General features: G+C 35.8%; 1 protein-coding gene across 1 annotated transcript in view; it reads right to left on the bottom strand.

Annotated features, from left to right (window-relative positions):
* LOC113504082 (protein SCAI) overlaps positions 1–14,018 on the bottom strand; it is a 14,371-nt gene extending 353 nt beyond the window's left edge. The window contains exons 1-7 of the mRNA XM_026886180.1: positions 12,080–14,018; positions 11,321–11,634; positions 10,250–10,432; positions 9,823–10,176; positions 7,305–7,534; positions 5,944–6,501; positions 42–224 (exon numbers count right to left, since the gene is read on the bottom strand). Coding sequence (XP_026741981.1) covers positions 42–224; positions 5,944–6,501; positions 7,305–7,534; positions 9,823–10,176; positions 10,250–10,432; positions 11,321–11,634; positions 12,080–13,009 — 2,752 coding nt within the window. The 5' untranslated portion in view covers positions 13,010–14,018. The remainder of the gene's footprint in view (positions 1–41; positions 225–5,943; positions 6,502–7,304; positions 7,535–9,822; positions 10,177–10,249; positions 10,433–11,320; positions 11,635–12,079) is intronic.

Raw genomic sequence — 14,018 nt, 5'->3', positions numbered from 1 at the left:
TGATTTTGGTACGTATGTTGAATCGTCGATTCGAAACTTACCAGCGCGTGTCCTCGTTAGGATCTGAGAAGCTTCCGCCAAGAAGGTGTCGATGTAAGACTGCGCCCGCTCCCACTGCACGAGCGAGATGTTGCGGATGTCGCAGCAGAAGCAGATGGCCGACAGTGGGCTGTGCAGGAACAGCGTGAACATGCTGCCCTCAGCCCGCTTCTCATGCGCAATCACTGGAAAATGTGTAGAGTAGTAGGCGCGAAGCCCACTAGTAAGCGAGAACTAGTGGCCAACTATACCAACACTGTTTTTTTATTTATTCTATTTTCAAAATAAAGTAGGACCGGTTTTTATTTCTAAAATGTATTTTTTACTTTTTGTCAGTGTAGCTGGCCACTTCGTTTCTTACTTTTAACATTTTTTAGATTAACTCTAATTATTTTTTTCTATCAACAATTGAGTGCCAATAATATTAATGATTTATGACATGCTTCTAACTACTTTAGAATCCGTAATTTAATTGTGAAAAATGAATGTATTTTTATCTAAAACTACTTTGGTAGGTACCAATATTTTAATTGTGAAAATGGTATATTTTTTTTCTAAAACTACTATGAAATCTTCATTTTAGTTATGAAAATGGTACTATTTGTTCTTCTTTTTATTTTTAAGTTTTAATTGTGAAAATGGATATATTTTTTGTTCTAACTACTAATTTATTGTCCGATGATGGTTGTGATTTATTTTAATTAATAATTAATTAAATGTTTCCACTACTAAGTTCCTGATGTACTGATTCAGGTTTGTTTGGAATAATAATAAAAAAATACAAATTACTTCACCATTAACGCACCAATTAGAATATTTATGTCAACAGTTACTGACTACCATAATTTGTCATAAAGAACATTATTAGTTCCTCAAGATTTATCACCTAAATTAAATTTCAAGAATGTAGAAAAGAAATAATTCTTTTTGTTTGTTAAGATGGTCAGCTCCGTGTATATTATTTCAAGAGCGTTACCATAAAAACATTACATTTTGACAATAACAAGTTTCCAGTTATATACTATTTATATGTTTCGCCAGGTTTTCCACTAGACGAACTATTCTTATTTTCCCACGCTATACAATCACTTTCTTGTTTGTTTGTTTATTAGGCGTTTCAGTTTGATTCCTGCATCTCAATTTTGAGGCATTTCGCGAAAAACTAGAGTTTTGAAATTTTCAGGGTAATTTCAACCCCAAATGCAATTTAAAACTATAAAAACAGCTGGACGGTTTTTGATGAACATTAAATTTACATTTAAGAACGTGGGTTTTAGATGTTTTAAATCTATGAATTTCTCTCACATATGTCTATTTTTTATCGATCAATATTTTTAGTATTTGCTACTATCTGGTGCAACAGAACATTGTTCTCGCAAAACTCTAACTAGACAACAAACTACCTTTAGCAATAATCTCTCTTTTACACTCTATATTGTTATGTATTTTTTTATAGAGTGCCATTTGTCTTCAAGTACTATACAAAAATAATTAATTCTAAGTAACTGTTTGTACCCATTTTTATTTTTGGATATTTACTGGTGTTTTCCGCTGTGGTGAATGTAATCTATACTACTGATAATTTAATTTAATTAACAAAGTTTTTTTTAATTTGAACAGTATTCTTTTTTCATTTCGTACCGGGAGTGTTTACAGATTTTTTTAATATTTTAATTTTAAATCTTCTCCTTCAAGTAAGACTGTCGCAATTGCTGAAGCGAGACGCGACTATAAGCATAGAGCGCTATCTCGCTTCCTCAAGTGCTACAGTCGCCCCTCCTGGTACTGCTTCCGCGATTTGTTATATAATTTAAGAGATGTTCAAAGATCCCGTTGTACCCTCGTACTGATGAGCCATGCACATCATATGTCTCAGATTGTTCTTCTCACTTGAGCATGCATTTAGAAATGCCAATTGCGGGATGATTAATTTGGAATAGTGTCTTTTTTTATTAAACACTCAACTAACTACGTCTAATTATTATTTTTCACTACATTTAAAGCACTTTAATGACAGGTGACTAAACTTTTTGTATTGTAAAACTAGTAATACAATCTTTACAGAGCGAGTAGCGACTGTTGAACCAATTATTGGCAGTCAAGTTCCATTTAGCAGTAGAGCTTCTTAAAAACTACTTTCTTAAAACTAATCTCTTAATATACTAACTAAAACTATTATTTATTCTACTTAGAGATATAAACATACATGAATATACACAATTTGTATAAGTACCCTGACCCGGTGTATTAATATTGCAACAGTAACTCTATATTTTAGTAAAAGTTATTAATTTTATTTAATTATTTAAATCTTAATTTATAATTATTTAATTTGTTGAAATTAAAATTTCATTTTAATTTGTATTATTTATGCTATTTATATTATTATTTATTATTGTAATCAAATTAAAATTTTAGTGTTAATAATTTTCTTAAGTGAAAGTTAATTTTTGTTTAATACGTTTACTTAAGAAATCTGTTTTATTTACGAAAAAAATATATTTCATTATTTTTTATTTATTTTTTACACTCAAATTTATTTACTATACATACATAATTCTATTTTTTTATAAGTACTACTCTGCTATATCTAAATCAATTTAATGTCATACATATGTATCGATGAACGTTCAATCCATACATATTTAGAACATCAAATTGCGCGGCATTGACCTCCCACTACTGGCATAAGCCCTATACGATCATGTGCCAAACTCTGATCGTTCCCATTTCTCTGAACTGTAATCGTTCGCTAATTGCCACACCAACTTCATTCGTACAATTATACTACTAAAAATCGTGAATACTCTAATGCATGTAATAAATACCCCATGATGCCTAACCCTATAGTCATATAAGCATACAAAAATACTTACATAATATATTTAAATACAATATTTACAACTTATCAATACTTAAACTAACTAAACTTAATAAACCATGCCAATATGTCACTTTCTTCTATTTACGAATTAAACCTTGCATAAATATTTATAATAATTCATGCATTTCTAAACTGACATATTCGCAAGATTAAAAAAAAAACTAAACTAGAAGGTGCTCAAAAAGTGCAAGAAATTAAAAAATAATAATGGAACAAGACTGCCAACTAGTAACTCTTCATTCGCGACGAAACAATGAGGAGGAATGTGGTGGATGGTTGGAGGAAGACGTCCTCATCACATGTCCTACTGCCGGTGGAACTTACAAACTAGGTTAGTGGTGGTTGCCTACCCATTGGGGATCCATTTTGCAGGATCGCGGCAAGCTAAGCTAGGTGTTAGATCTAAAACTAAACGAAGGAGCGTGCGTAACGTTACAGGTAAAGGGCGCACAGAGTCCCGAGAGACAAAGATGTCTATCTTGAATGGAAAAGACGCGCGAAACCGACTTGGAATTTTACAAATTTATAGTTTAATAGTAATATATTAATTGTACTATGATTTCTAGTAATAAGCATTTATCTATAGCTCAGATAGGTGTATTCTGGTTATTATGATTGTAGAATACGAATTTCCTTTTAGGAATGAGCTGTTCGACTAGTATAGGTTAAGTTATGAACTCGATGTGCCAAACTTTACTTGATCCAATCGTATTTTTTTTATTTGAACTTAGGTTCATCCTTATACTCACACATACGTTATGTAATGTCTAGAACCTCAACTCTGTCGGTACGCAGATCGCTGTCAGCCACATCCTTACCAAATTTCTCTTAAATACATACAGCACTTTTAAAACATAACGAGCAAACACATAAGCAGACACGACTTTTCATAATTTGGGTAGGTTATATTTCATCATCATCATCCGTTCATAATCACCAATCATCGATCCATTTTACCATTTATTCTAGTTCTGTATCTCCTAGCTTCACATTTTTTGTCCGACATTAGTTTTTTTTAAAGGACCGAATGGCTCTTTAAATAATATAATCTAAATGCAGAAAAATCTTGTTATAGTTTTCCGATCATTCTGCGATAAAAACATCACCAACAACTCGATCGTAAATACTTAAAACAACTTTCAACCCGCTGCTCGTCCTGAAATCCGACTAGTCTTTCTGCTCATTCATAACTGTAACATTACATTCACTCCTTCTACTTAAACTAGACTGGTACTTGTCGAACCGACTTTCCCCTCGACATGACATGGAACGGAAAGTGTTCAAGCCAAGTGACATCTTCGTTCAATAAAACTAATCGGTAACGTGATTCCGCGGTACTACTTAACCCCTTAACGCTGATTGTCGATTTCCCCTGGCTAACGGGTAACGCGGTAAGTAAATACTAACTAAGTGACAGCAACCTATTGCGAAATTATGCTTTTTGACTAAAGTTAAGCTTTTATGAATGATCTCTCTCAAAACAGCACTGGCACAGTTGTAAAAGATAGACGTCTTGTTGAGCAACGTCCACTTTCACGACCGTGACAGGATTGCTTTGAGAGATCCCCTTGATGTGATGTGATGTAATTTTCCCCGTTAATTCGACAAAATATGACTATGAAAAATGAAAACCCGCGAATGAAAAACCCGAAATGACATTTTGATCTAAGCGATGATCTGAAATGCCGATTATGAAAGACTAAGTGAAATGGAAAAAGCTGTGAAATTTGATAAAAATGGACAATGTATAATGGACTCGCGAAAACAGTTGCTGCCACTGAGCCGTATTAGGGACGAAGCTTTAACTTTTTGAATGAACTTATGATTAAATTAACATTAAACTGTTGAAAGTCTCGGCTTTTGATAGTCGTTAGTCCACCTTTTATTCTAAACCTGCATCCTAGTCTCCTGCTATACGTTTTAGTCAATCTGTGCAGAGCATAACCCAAACAAGTTTTCACCTTTCGTACCCAATAACCTCAAATTCTTATCTTATCATACATGTCAAGGATTAGCGACTCTCTCGGGTATCGAGCATCGGGCTCGGCACTAAGGAGTGCATCCTAATGTACTCACCGAATAGAGGAAAACGAAATTAATAAACGCTTCATAAAATATGTCCCATTACGTAACGAAACATTTTCCATTCCATTATTGTCCGACTTAATCTAATTAGCAGCAATCCAAGAAATAAATGTTTTAAATTTTCTTTGTATGGGATAAATGTACATTATTATAAAAAAACATGTGAGTTGAATAAAATTTTATTTATATGCATAACGATTCAATAAAGTTTTTTTTTTGTTCCCATTTTTCGTTAACATCCAAATAGTTCGCAAAAACATAAAACTATGGCTCCATTTGAGCCCGAAGCTAGTCGGAGGTTCCCAAAATACAGGCTTTACCAAACCGCACAACATATAAATAAAATAAACAACATTTTTTTCTCAGAATGAGCGCAAACACCTTCAGTAAGAAATGTGATTTGTGTAGTACGTCATCATCCAACCATATACTTCTTTCCAGCTTCAATATTCCCGGCCGGCGAGTATCAAAGATGGAAAAGAAAGAGACGGGTAAAGTAAAACATTGAAGCTATAAATTTTGAAACAAAATGCTTAGGCCAATGGTAAAAAATCCCTCCTAATTGTTATTGTACTCCCGTAGATGCCGACTTTAAATTTGAAAAGCAATTTATAATAAGAAGGGGCTGTTTCACCAGTTACGTTCAGAACTGAGCTCCAAGGAACCGAGTTCCGCGTGATCGAGTTAAAACTGTGCACATCTAACCGTTAAAACTAAATTGTAAAAAATATTCAAATAATCGCGAGAATCGAGAGTTTGAACTCATCACTTGCCTTGAACTTGTGAAAAAGACCCTAAAGCGATTAAAATCCGAAAAAAATGTTTTAGAACCGGTTAATGAAGAGTATGGTTATACACTGCCGTTAAATACCTATTCGCTCCGTAAAGTTTGTACAATGTAAAAATAAGAAACATCCACTTTGTTCTCTACTTACTGTGCAGCGAGGGAGGTAGTTCGACCGGCGACATGAGGATCACCAGCGGCTGCCCGAAGTGCCGCGGCATGTTTTGGAAAATGTAAGAGTTGTCCGAGTCTATAATCAAGAACATCGGACGCCGGGTGAAGGCGTACAAGTCTCCGGGATGCAGGACCTGCTGCTCTTTGATCTTTGGCGGAATGGATTTGCCGTCTTTGATGGTTTCCCTATAGGTAATGTCGCTCCTCGATGTTGTGATAAGTCCGCCGACCTCAAATCCACCGGCTGCAGCTGCAGAACAAAACACAATTGTTTCTTCTGCTGTTTTTTTATTACTTTTAAGCAATGTTGGACCTGCGGGAGTTGTATATTTGGACTTACCTTCTTCTGGGTGGCGATTACGGTCTTGAGGCACAATGAGGCCGTCGGCAGAGATGTAGAGCAGGATCACGCCGTTGGGCGGCAGGTCGTTGCACCCGCTGGCCAGGTATACGAATATCTGGCTAGGCGAAGGCTTGAACAGCAAGTACTTGTGGGGGTTATCACCGTACTTCAAGGTGCAGTCAATGCTATATCCTAAAACAATGATATAACCTCGAAATGTTTTATCCATTCGAAATACTGTAGAGCATGAAATCAAGATGATTTAACGATAGTAATTCGGTAGTAATAACTCATGTAGTATTTTTAATATTCCTTTTTATTTGAAATTTATTATTTTAGTCACACAAAATTCTAGCCATATCAAAATAAATGACGAATGAAAAACAATTGAAAATAAAAGTAAATTAGCTTAATTGTCGCAACGCGGCTGCGGTCATCGATAGCATTTGAAGAGTGTGAGCGAATCAAGGGCTTATGTGTGGCTGGTAGGCTTACACAAGCGAGCTGGCTTATGAATATGGACATTGGCTATTAAGAGTAGCTGGCAATAGCAAAAATCGCTGAAGTAATACAATATGTTCAGAATTTACTTATTAAGAAATCACGCCAATGCACTTTGTGCATACTGGAAAATTCGACTTAAAAGCTTGTGCTTAATCAATTTCTTAGAAACTTAGAACTTAGGAATCTATTGACAATGAGCTAAGTCATATGAAACACAATTTTACTAATACGCTTTGAACCTCCATGAGGTTGAACTTGAACTTGAATAATCGCAAGGAAATCACAAAAGATCGGTCAACGCCAGCAGCCTTTTGAATAGAAATAGCATTTGCAATATAATGTAAAAATGTAAACAACACAATATGAAATGCGATTAAAATCTCTAGAATATCTCGCGGTAGCTCATATGGTAAATACTAAAAAGATACAAGAACAAAACATCTTACAGACAAAAATATATCAAGTGTGAATGAGCATAAAGTTTTAATTACCTTTGTTGTTAAGGGCTCCGGGGAGGAACTGCTGGCGCGGCGACTCTTCGAACATGTGCTGGATGTCCCCAGTCGGCTCCCGCTCGAGGGTCTGCATCATCCGGAACATGTCCATGGTGAGCTCGGAGAACTTGACTTGAGCTGAGTTGCTGCCTACGATCAGGACCTCTTGCAGAGAGAGCACCATGTGGGACAAGCGGTCCACCGGCGGCGTCGACTGGACGTTCAAACTGTAGAAGAAGTACTGTTAATTTCAAATCCTACTTACATACCTATTTATAAAAGAAATTGGCAATAGACGGTTGTGTTGTACTGAACTTTCGAAGTTTTAAGGATTAGAAACTTTTATAAATAGGATGGAATCAATTTTTGTCTTAAGTAAAAAATGAGTATATTAAAAATCGATATTTATTAAATGTGTCTAAGAACACATCCAAATCGCTAAATTCTTTCGGGAGCTATGATGCCACAGACAGCGTCACGTAGAATTTATGACACTTATCTTTTTGCGTCAGATTAAAAAATTATAAATGGCAGAAATTCATTAATTTTAGAAATAATCAATTGAATTCGTAGTAGCTTACAAATCTTGGTCAAATTAGTTCTAGTCCCAACACAACCATCATTTGTAAAAATTATAAAAAATCCACACTTTTGAACAAAATTGCCCAAGCCTCACCGTTTCCTAAAACCACCGTCCTTACACAAGGTGTTACAATAGGTATGTTTATATCAAACCATTATATTTAGCATTTTACAAAGGCTTATGATTCATAGTACAATAGCTGAAAAAATTACAAAATCTCGAACACATTAATAATATTGCGGGTTAATCATATTCGATATCAAATTTTAATATTTTTGAAAATTCTCTACAAGTGCATAAGCTTGCATCATTATTCTCAATAGTTTTCTATATATCTACTTAATAAGTAATAATATAATGCGAGCTTGTTTGAAAAAGGCAATGTTCATAAAAGAAGTTTAAATAATAATGCCGACTTCGTGTCCTAGCTCAACACTCTCTCACCACGTAAACTAAGACTCTTTGTCAAATCCAACTGATTTGGTTTTCGTACAGAACCGTCGGTATTGCGTTTCTGACACACAGACAGGATTGGATACAGGACCCAAATTAACTTTTTTTTAACGACTCCCACTCTAAATAATTACGTCCTTTTGTCGCGAGGAGTTTCAAAAACATTCAATTGACATGCACAAAGACTCAGAACAAGCGTTCATAGATCACACTAATGTTTGTCGTAAGCGGGGTGCGAATCCAGTGGTGTTCTTAACCACTTGAACCGTAAATAACTAATTTATAATAAAATAAAAAAGGACATCTAATTGTGACTCAGTTTCACAATTAAGCAGCTGTGATTGGAAGCTTAAAATGATATTACAACAGTCTTCTTAAGGTCGGCTAAGCTAATATTTAGTAAAACCTTTTTTCAAACAAACTCTTTATAAACTAGATGATTTAAATGAATGATGGAATTTACTTACATTGATCTAAATAAAAACTCACTGGCATTGATTTGTATGTACACTTTGCATGTTGCTGCAGCTTCAAAATTGAATTACATACAGGAAAACATTATAAATATATATTACTTTTGTTGATTTTCTGACGATATGACATTTCAAAATAATGATGATGAAGGTTATAACTAATTACTAATATAATATGTAAATAAATATACTACTTATTTTGATAAAATTAATATCTAGTGATAAAAATGTAACATACTTAGCTTTTAGTGACACAACCTTCTTACATGTTATAGATACATGATCCGCAATGAATATTATGGAATAATTATGTAAAATGCGATTTTATTTGATTATATATTCCGATTTAAACTCTCGCTATGGACTATTATCGTAATGCAAGGATAAAAATGCCCTACGTACGAATAACAGGCGCATTATGAAAACAATTGATAAGTTAAACGATTACGTTTTAGATTAAAGTTCTTAACGAAAACCTTTGCATGTTGGACCTGTGTTCCCATGTACGCCTTTGAAAGAGGACCGAGTCTCTTGTCATGAATTCAACTCGTGAATAAAAAAACATAAATTATTACCCGTTCATAAAGGTGGCGGAGAAGGCTTAGTACGGTAATGTGTTTTTTTATTGTATCCACTATACTGTACTTTTTGTATCTATCTTATAGGAGCACTAACTATCTATAAGTATGATCAGGGCACATTACAAATGTAGGAAAACGAATTGAATTTGAAATGAATACCTATCGATTTTGGAAGTCACTGTTTAAATCAGTATCGATGTATTATAGGACTATTGAGAAAATGAACATTATTCGACATTTGGAGGAGGGATTTTCAGACGAAATTTGAAAACTTTCACAAAATTGATGTGAATCATTAAAATTGATGAAAATATCGATTAGCAGACAATATAAAGGAACGAACATCATATCTAATGTTTAAAGCATCTAGTTGTTGATATTTGCATGGAAGGTTCAATATATTGTTGATCTTCATGTTTACTCACCGGTGCGACAGTATTACTGAATAGTTGTCGGGGTGTACGACAGACACCACGGGCTCGGCTTTGATAAAAGCCTTTACTTCGTTAACAACGACCGTCCATTCAGCTTGATCCTCTGGGTCATAAGCATTCCCATATTCTACGATTTGTTTATCAAGCTCTCTTATCAACTCAGAGACAAGTTTTAGCTTTTTCAGTAACAAGCAAACTACGATGAATCTTGCGTAATAACGCAACTTTTTCACCATTAGTTCGCACTTATCCTCCTTGCTTGCTTTAGTGTAATAGCTCCTGCCTCTGATAGCATAGTAAAAAGAGTATGCTTCGTTAAGGTAAGCTGTTTCACTCGTTCTCAGGCTAAAAATATAACTCCTTATTATAGCTGAAGTTCGCGACTGGCGGACGACAACAATTCAATAATAATACTCACTAAAAGTGATAATAGAGCTGTCCAATTTTAGAGGCAATTTCTCCGATTTGCCAGCGTTTTAAACCGTATTTGTTATCGAGAACAGTTCGATGCTGCTGTTGGAATTTCCACAGCTTGGTATACACATCGAACGTTCTGCCGAAATACGAGTGCCATTGTTTGTGGCCATATTGGGGAAGCTCCCTAAAAACATTGAATATAGTGCCAACGTTATGCAAGTTATATGCCTTAAAGGCGTTTTTACATTGCGTTATCAAACATTCTTGGAAGACGGCTGTTTTTAAATTGATTGAGAATATCATTCCATTTTTTATAGTGTTTCGGCGCCTGCTTATTTTTAAAAGGAGTTTATGAAGCAATATTTAAAAAAAACTGAAAATATCGAATGCATTGTAGTTGCACACGTAGTCGTGGGTATAACATTTAGTATTCGCGTACGGAGTTGTACCGTTCGCCGGTCGCCGCGGGACGATGTCGAGCGAGGAGCAACAAGTGTCGACACCCTCGCACCGCTCCGCCGGCACGTCTCAGTGCCTACGAGTAGCTATTTAACTTGTAGCTTCAACGATCTTTACTTTATACCTTTTATGATTTCATTCTCTTAAAACTACATGTTCTTGTAAAGATTTAAGATTTTCTCTCCATTAACAGAAGAGCTTGTTCAATTTATATTGTTTTCTATTTTCTCGTCTGAATTTTATTGTTTTAGTTTACTTCAGAGCGTTATAAGTTATAGAACCGTATAAACAGCTCTTACAATAGATTTAAGTTGTTATAAATTATTGTGTAGTTAAGTTAATTAGATTAATATTCTTCACCTGAATGATGGTTATAATGTTGATTAAATTACGGTTCGTTAATACAAATACGGGTCTCAAGTATACGATTTAAATTTCGACCTCACGGTACCTACTCAATTTGAAGCACTCTCACGCCTTTTGAATGGGATTTGAACCCATGGCTCATTGCATATTGTTATAATTTAAAAACACCTTCATAACCTGAATAAATTGACAAAATTATGTGACAACAAATAAAAACGCGAAATGAGATTAGTGCATCTAGACCTACCTTAGACCATTAAAGAGTTGTTTTGATTTCTCCAAGAGATGACAAAATTCAATGATGATCTTTCGTTCATGATCATCGAGAGCGTTCATATTACTTTCTGGAGCAGGTCTGGTGGGACTCGAGTCTGGTAGCAGTCGCGGTGGAGTGGTGGTGGCGCTGGGGGGCGCGGGGGAGGGCGGCGAGTCGCGCGGGCTACACGGCAGCTGCCACTCTGGGTCTAATACTGTTCTTCTCTGCGGACTGAGGCTGGCTCCACGACGATCTTCTGTCGGCGGTGGACTCTCACTAGCGACACTACGTCGACGAGTATGCTCCTGTGGATTATAATCTAGCTGTCACATGCTCTCAACAGACTTTTATGTGCATAAGCTTCCCCTATTTGATCTTTTAAAAACTAGGAAATGATTAGGTAGGACAGTTTAGTTCAGTTAATAGAGATAAAACTATACCGTGAAATTTAAAGCAGACATTTCTGGCATCTTGTCTACTTTCCAATTTTCAATTCAAATTTCCAAATTTGCAAAAAAGCTATATAAATCTACTTAACGACTAAGAGTCGCATGTTTCATTTGTTACGTTGTATTACTTGTGTCAAAAAGGTCCTCTTAGTACAGACAAAGTAGATTAAAATTTATTTATATAAAATGGTTTATTTATTTTTTGAAACTTATGTGTCAGTATCAGTCAAGTACCAAATTGGGATAAAAATATTATATTAGCTGTTCGAGGAATTTCGTTGAATGTTAATTATTTATTTACCTGTGGCGGTTGTCTGAACGATCGATGAGATGGATCATCAAAGTCTGGTGATGGTTCAATGGATTCAAGTTTGCAAGCAACAAACTGTTTGTTTAATTGTACTAATTGACTTTCTCTGTGTTCTCGCGACTGAGATTGTTTGTTGCGGGCGTTGTCATTGCCTAGTTCTGGCGATTCCACTTCCTGATACTTCGTGAACAAAGTTTGAGCTTCAGTTGTTACACCTGGGAGATGAAAGTATGGTTGGCTCATTGTTGGTTTTAGGCGATAAGGAAAAGATCCAACGGAATTATTATTTTCCGTCAGACAGGCATTACCGAAAAATGCGTCGTTTATATATATGAGGTTCGGAAATTCGTGAAAAGGGTCGATTTTTACCGTCGGCGGCAAATAATCGTAATATGCTGGATAATAATAAGCTAAAAACTTATTATTTTCCAATTTTTTTAAATGACCCTCATCCTCAGATGTAGTTTTTAAGTGTTCCAATATTTTGGTCCAAGAGACCTTTTGCTTTTTTAATTTATATTTTTTTATTTTAGAGCCAACTATTGTTGTTACACGTAGAAGGAAATTGAAGAATAAATCACCTGGTTTAGGTGCGTCCCTCGTAAATTTTGAATATTCTCCTATCTGTTTTCTACGGACTTCCGAGTTTTCTAAATTCCTCCTAACTCTTGTACCTCCATGTTCTGTTACTCGTGTCAGAGGATATCTCTCTAGATCTCTGTTTTCTGAATGACTTCTTTGTCTCTGCAGATCACGTCGACTAGGAACTTGAGTTTTTGGAGTTTTACGTATGGCACCGGTTTTTGATGATTGTAAGTCAGTAGATATCGCTGAATTTAAAGAGACTGCACGCATGGTGTAGAGATCTTCGTCAAGATCTCTATGCGCTTGATGCCTCTCTGACGACGCATTGTAAGGCATAGAAGAGCTTTGGATTGAAGGTGCTTTTGAGGGATTTCTTGGTTGCACGGGTGAGGTGGTCTGATCAGCTCGCACTGGTACACCTTTCGAAATTTCTGTCAACAAAGGACTCTTTTCTTTTGCGTATTTTTCTATGTTTCTTCTCTGTAATAAGGTTCTGTCACTAACTGACCTTTGACCTTGGGTTCTACCTAATTCCTCATTTAGAGGTACAGGTGTTTCTGGTGGAGCCCTGGGTGTTGGTTCGTTTTGTGCTGGGGTTCTATCTCTTTGACGACTTGCTCTCGTTGATACCACGCCTTCCGGTGGTCCGTGACATGACGTAACCGTTTCAACTGGTTTTCTTCGCACTCCACGGCTAGGTAATCCCCTTACTGCGAGCTGTTTTTCTTTTGGTTCTTCTTGAACTGTGGGTCTACGTCCTGCATTATCTTCAGTTTTATGTGTCAAATCTACTCTTGATGTTCTTTTTTGAGATTGTGTTGGTTTCAAGACTGGTCGCTTTGGTTCAGTGTCGGAATAGTCCAGATCTCTCTTGTCTTTGCTTTTAGTTTCTTTATGACTTCTAGAAGTTCTTGTTTTGTGTTCTTTAATTGCGATAGAAGTTGTAACCTCTGCACGAGGGGTGGCACGAGTATCGGATACATGAACTAAGGCTGTCACCTTTTGGTCTCGGCTGGCTGGCAGGCTGCTGGTAATGTCGTGGATTGGCTTTTTTACTGGCTTTGTTATTTCGTCTGTTGTTGTTGGGCTGTCATTTACTTTCTTCAAGTTGGATGTTAATTTAAGAGCTTCACGTCGATGATGCTGAATTTCTTTTAAAAAGTCTTTTGGAGACCTTATTCTTTTTGTCGTTGTCCGGCAGTGCGTATGGCTGTCTCTTGAATCTTCCGATTTGGACAGCCTTACGATTCTAACTATTTTTGAGCAAGTTGAATCGTAAGGAGTCGGAAGGCTATTGCAACGACTACGCCTGGGAGATGGTGATTGTGTTTCTGTTGGAGTACAA

Source organism: Trichoplusia ni, chromosome 21, assembly GCF_003590095.1.
Source record: "Trichoplusia ni isolate ovarian cell line Hi5 chromosome 21, tn1, whole genome shotgun sequence".
Taxonomy (NCBI): domain Eukaryota; kingdom Metazoa; phylum Arthropoda; class Insecta; order Lepidoptera; family Noctuidae; genus Trichoplusia; species Trichoplusia ni.
Note: the sequence above shows the minus strand (reverse complement) of the source record. Positions and strands in the feature narration are given on the sequence as shown.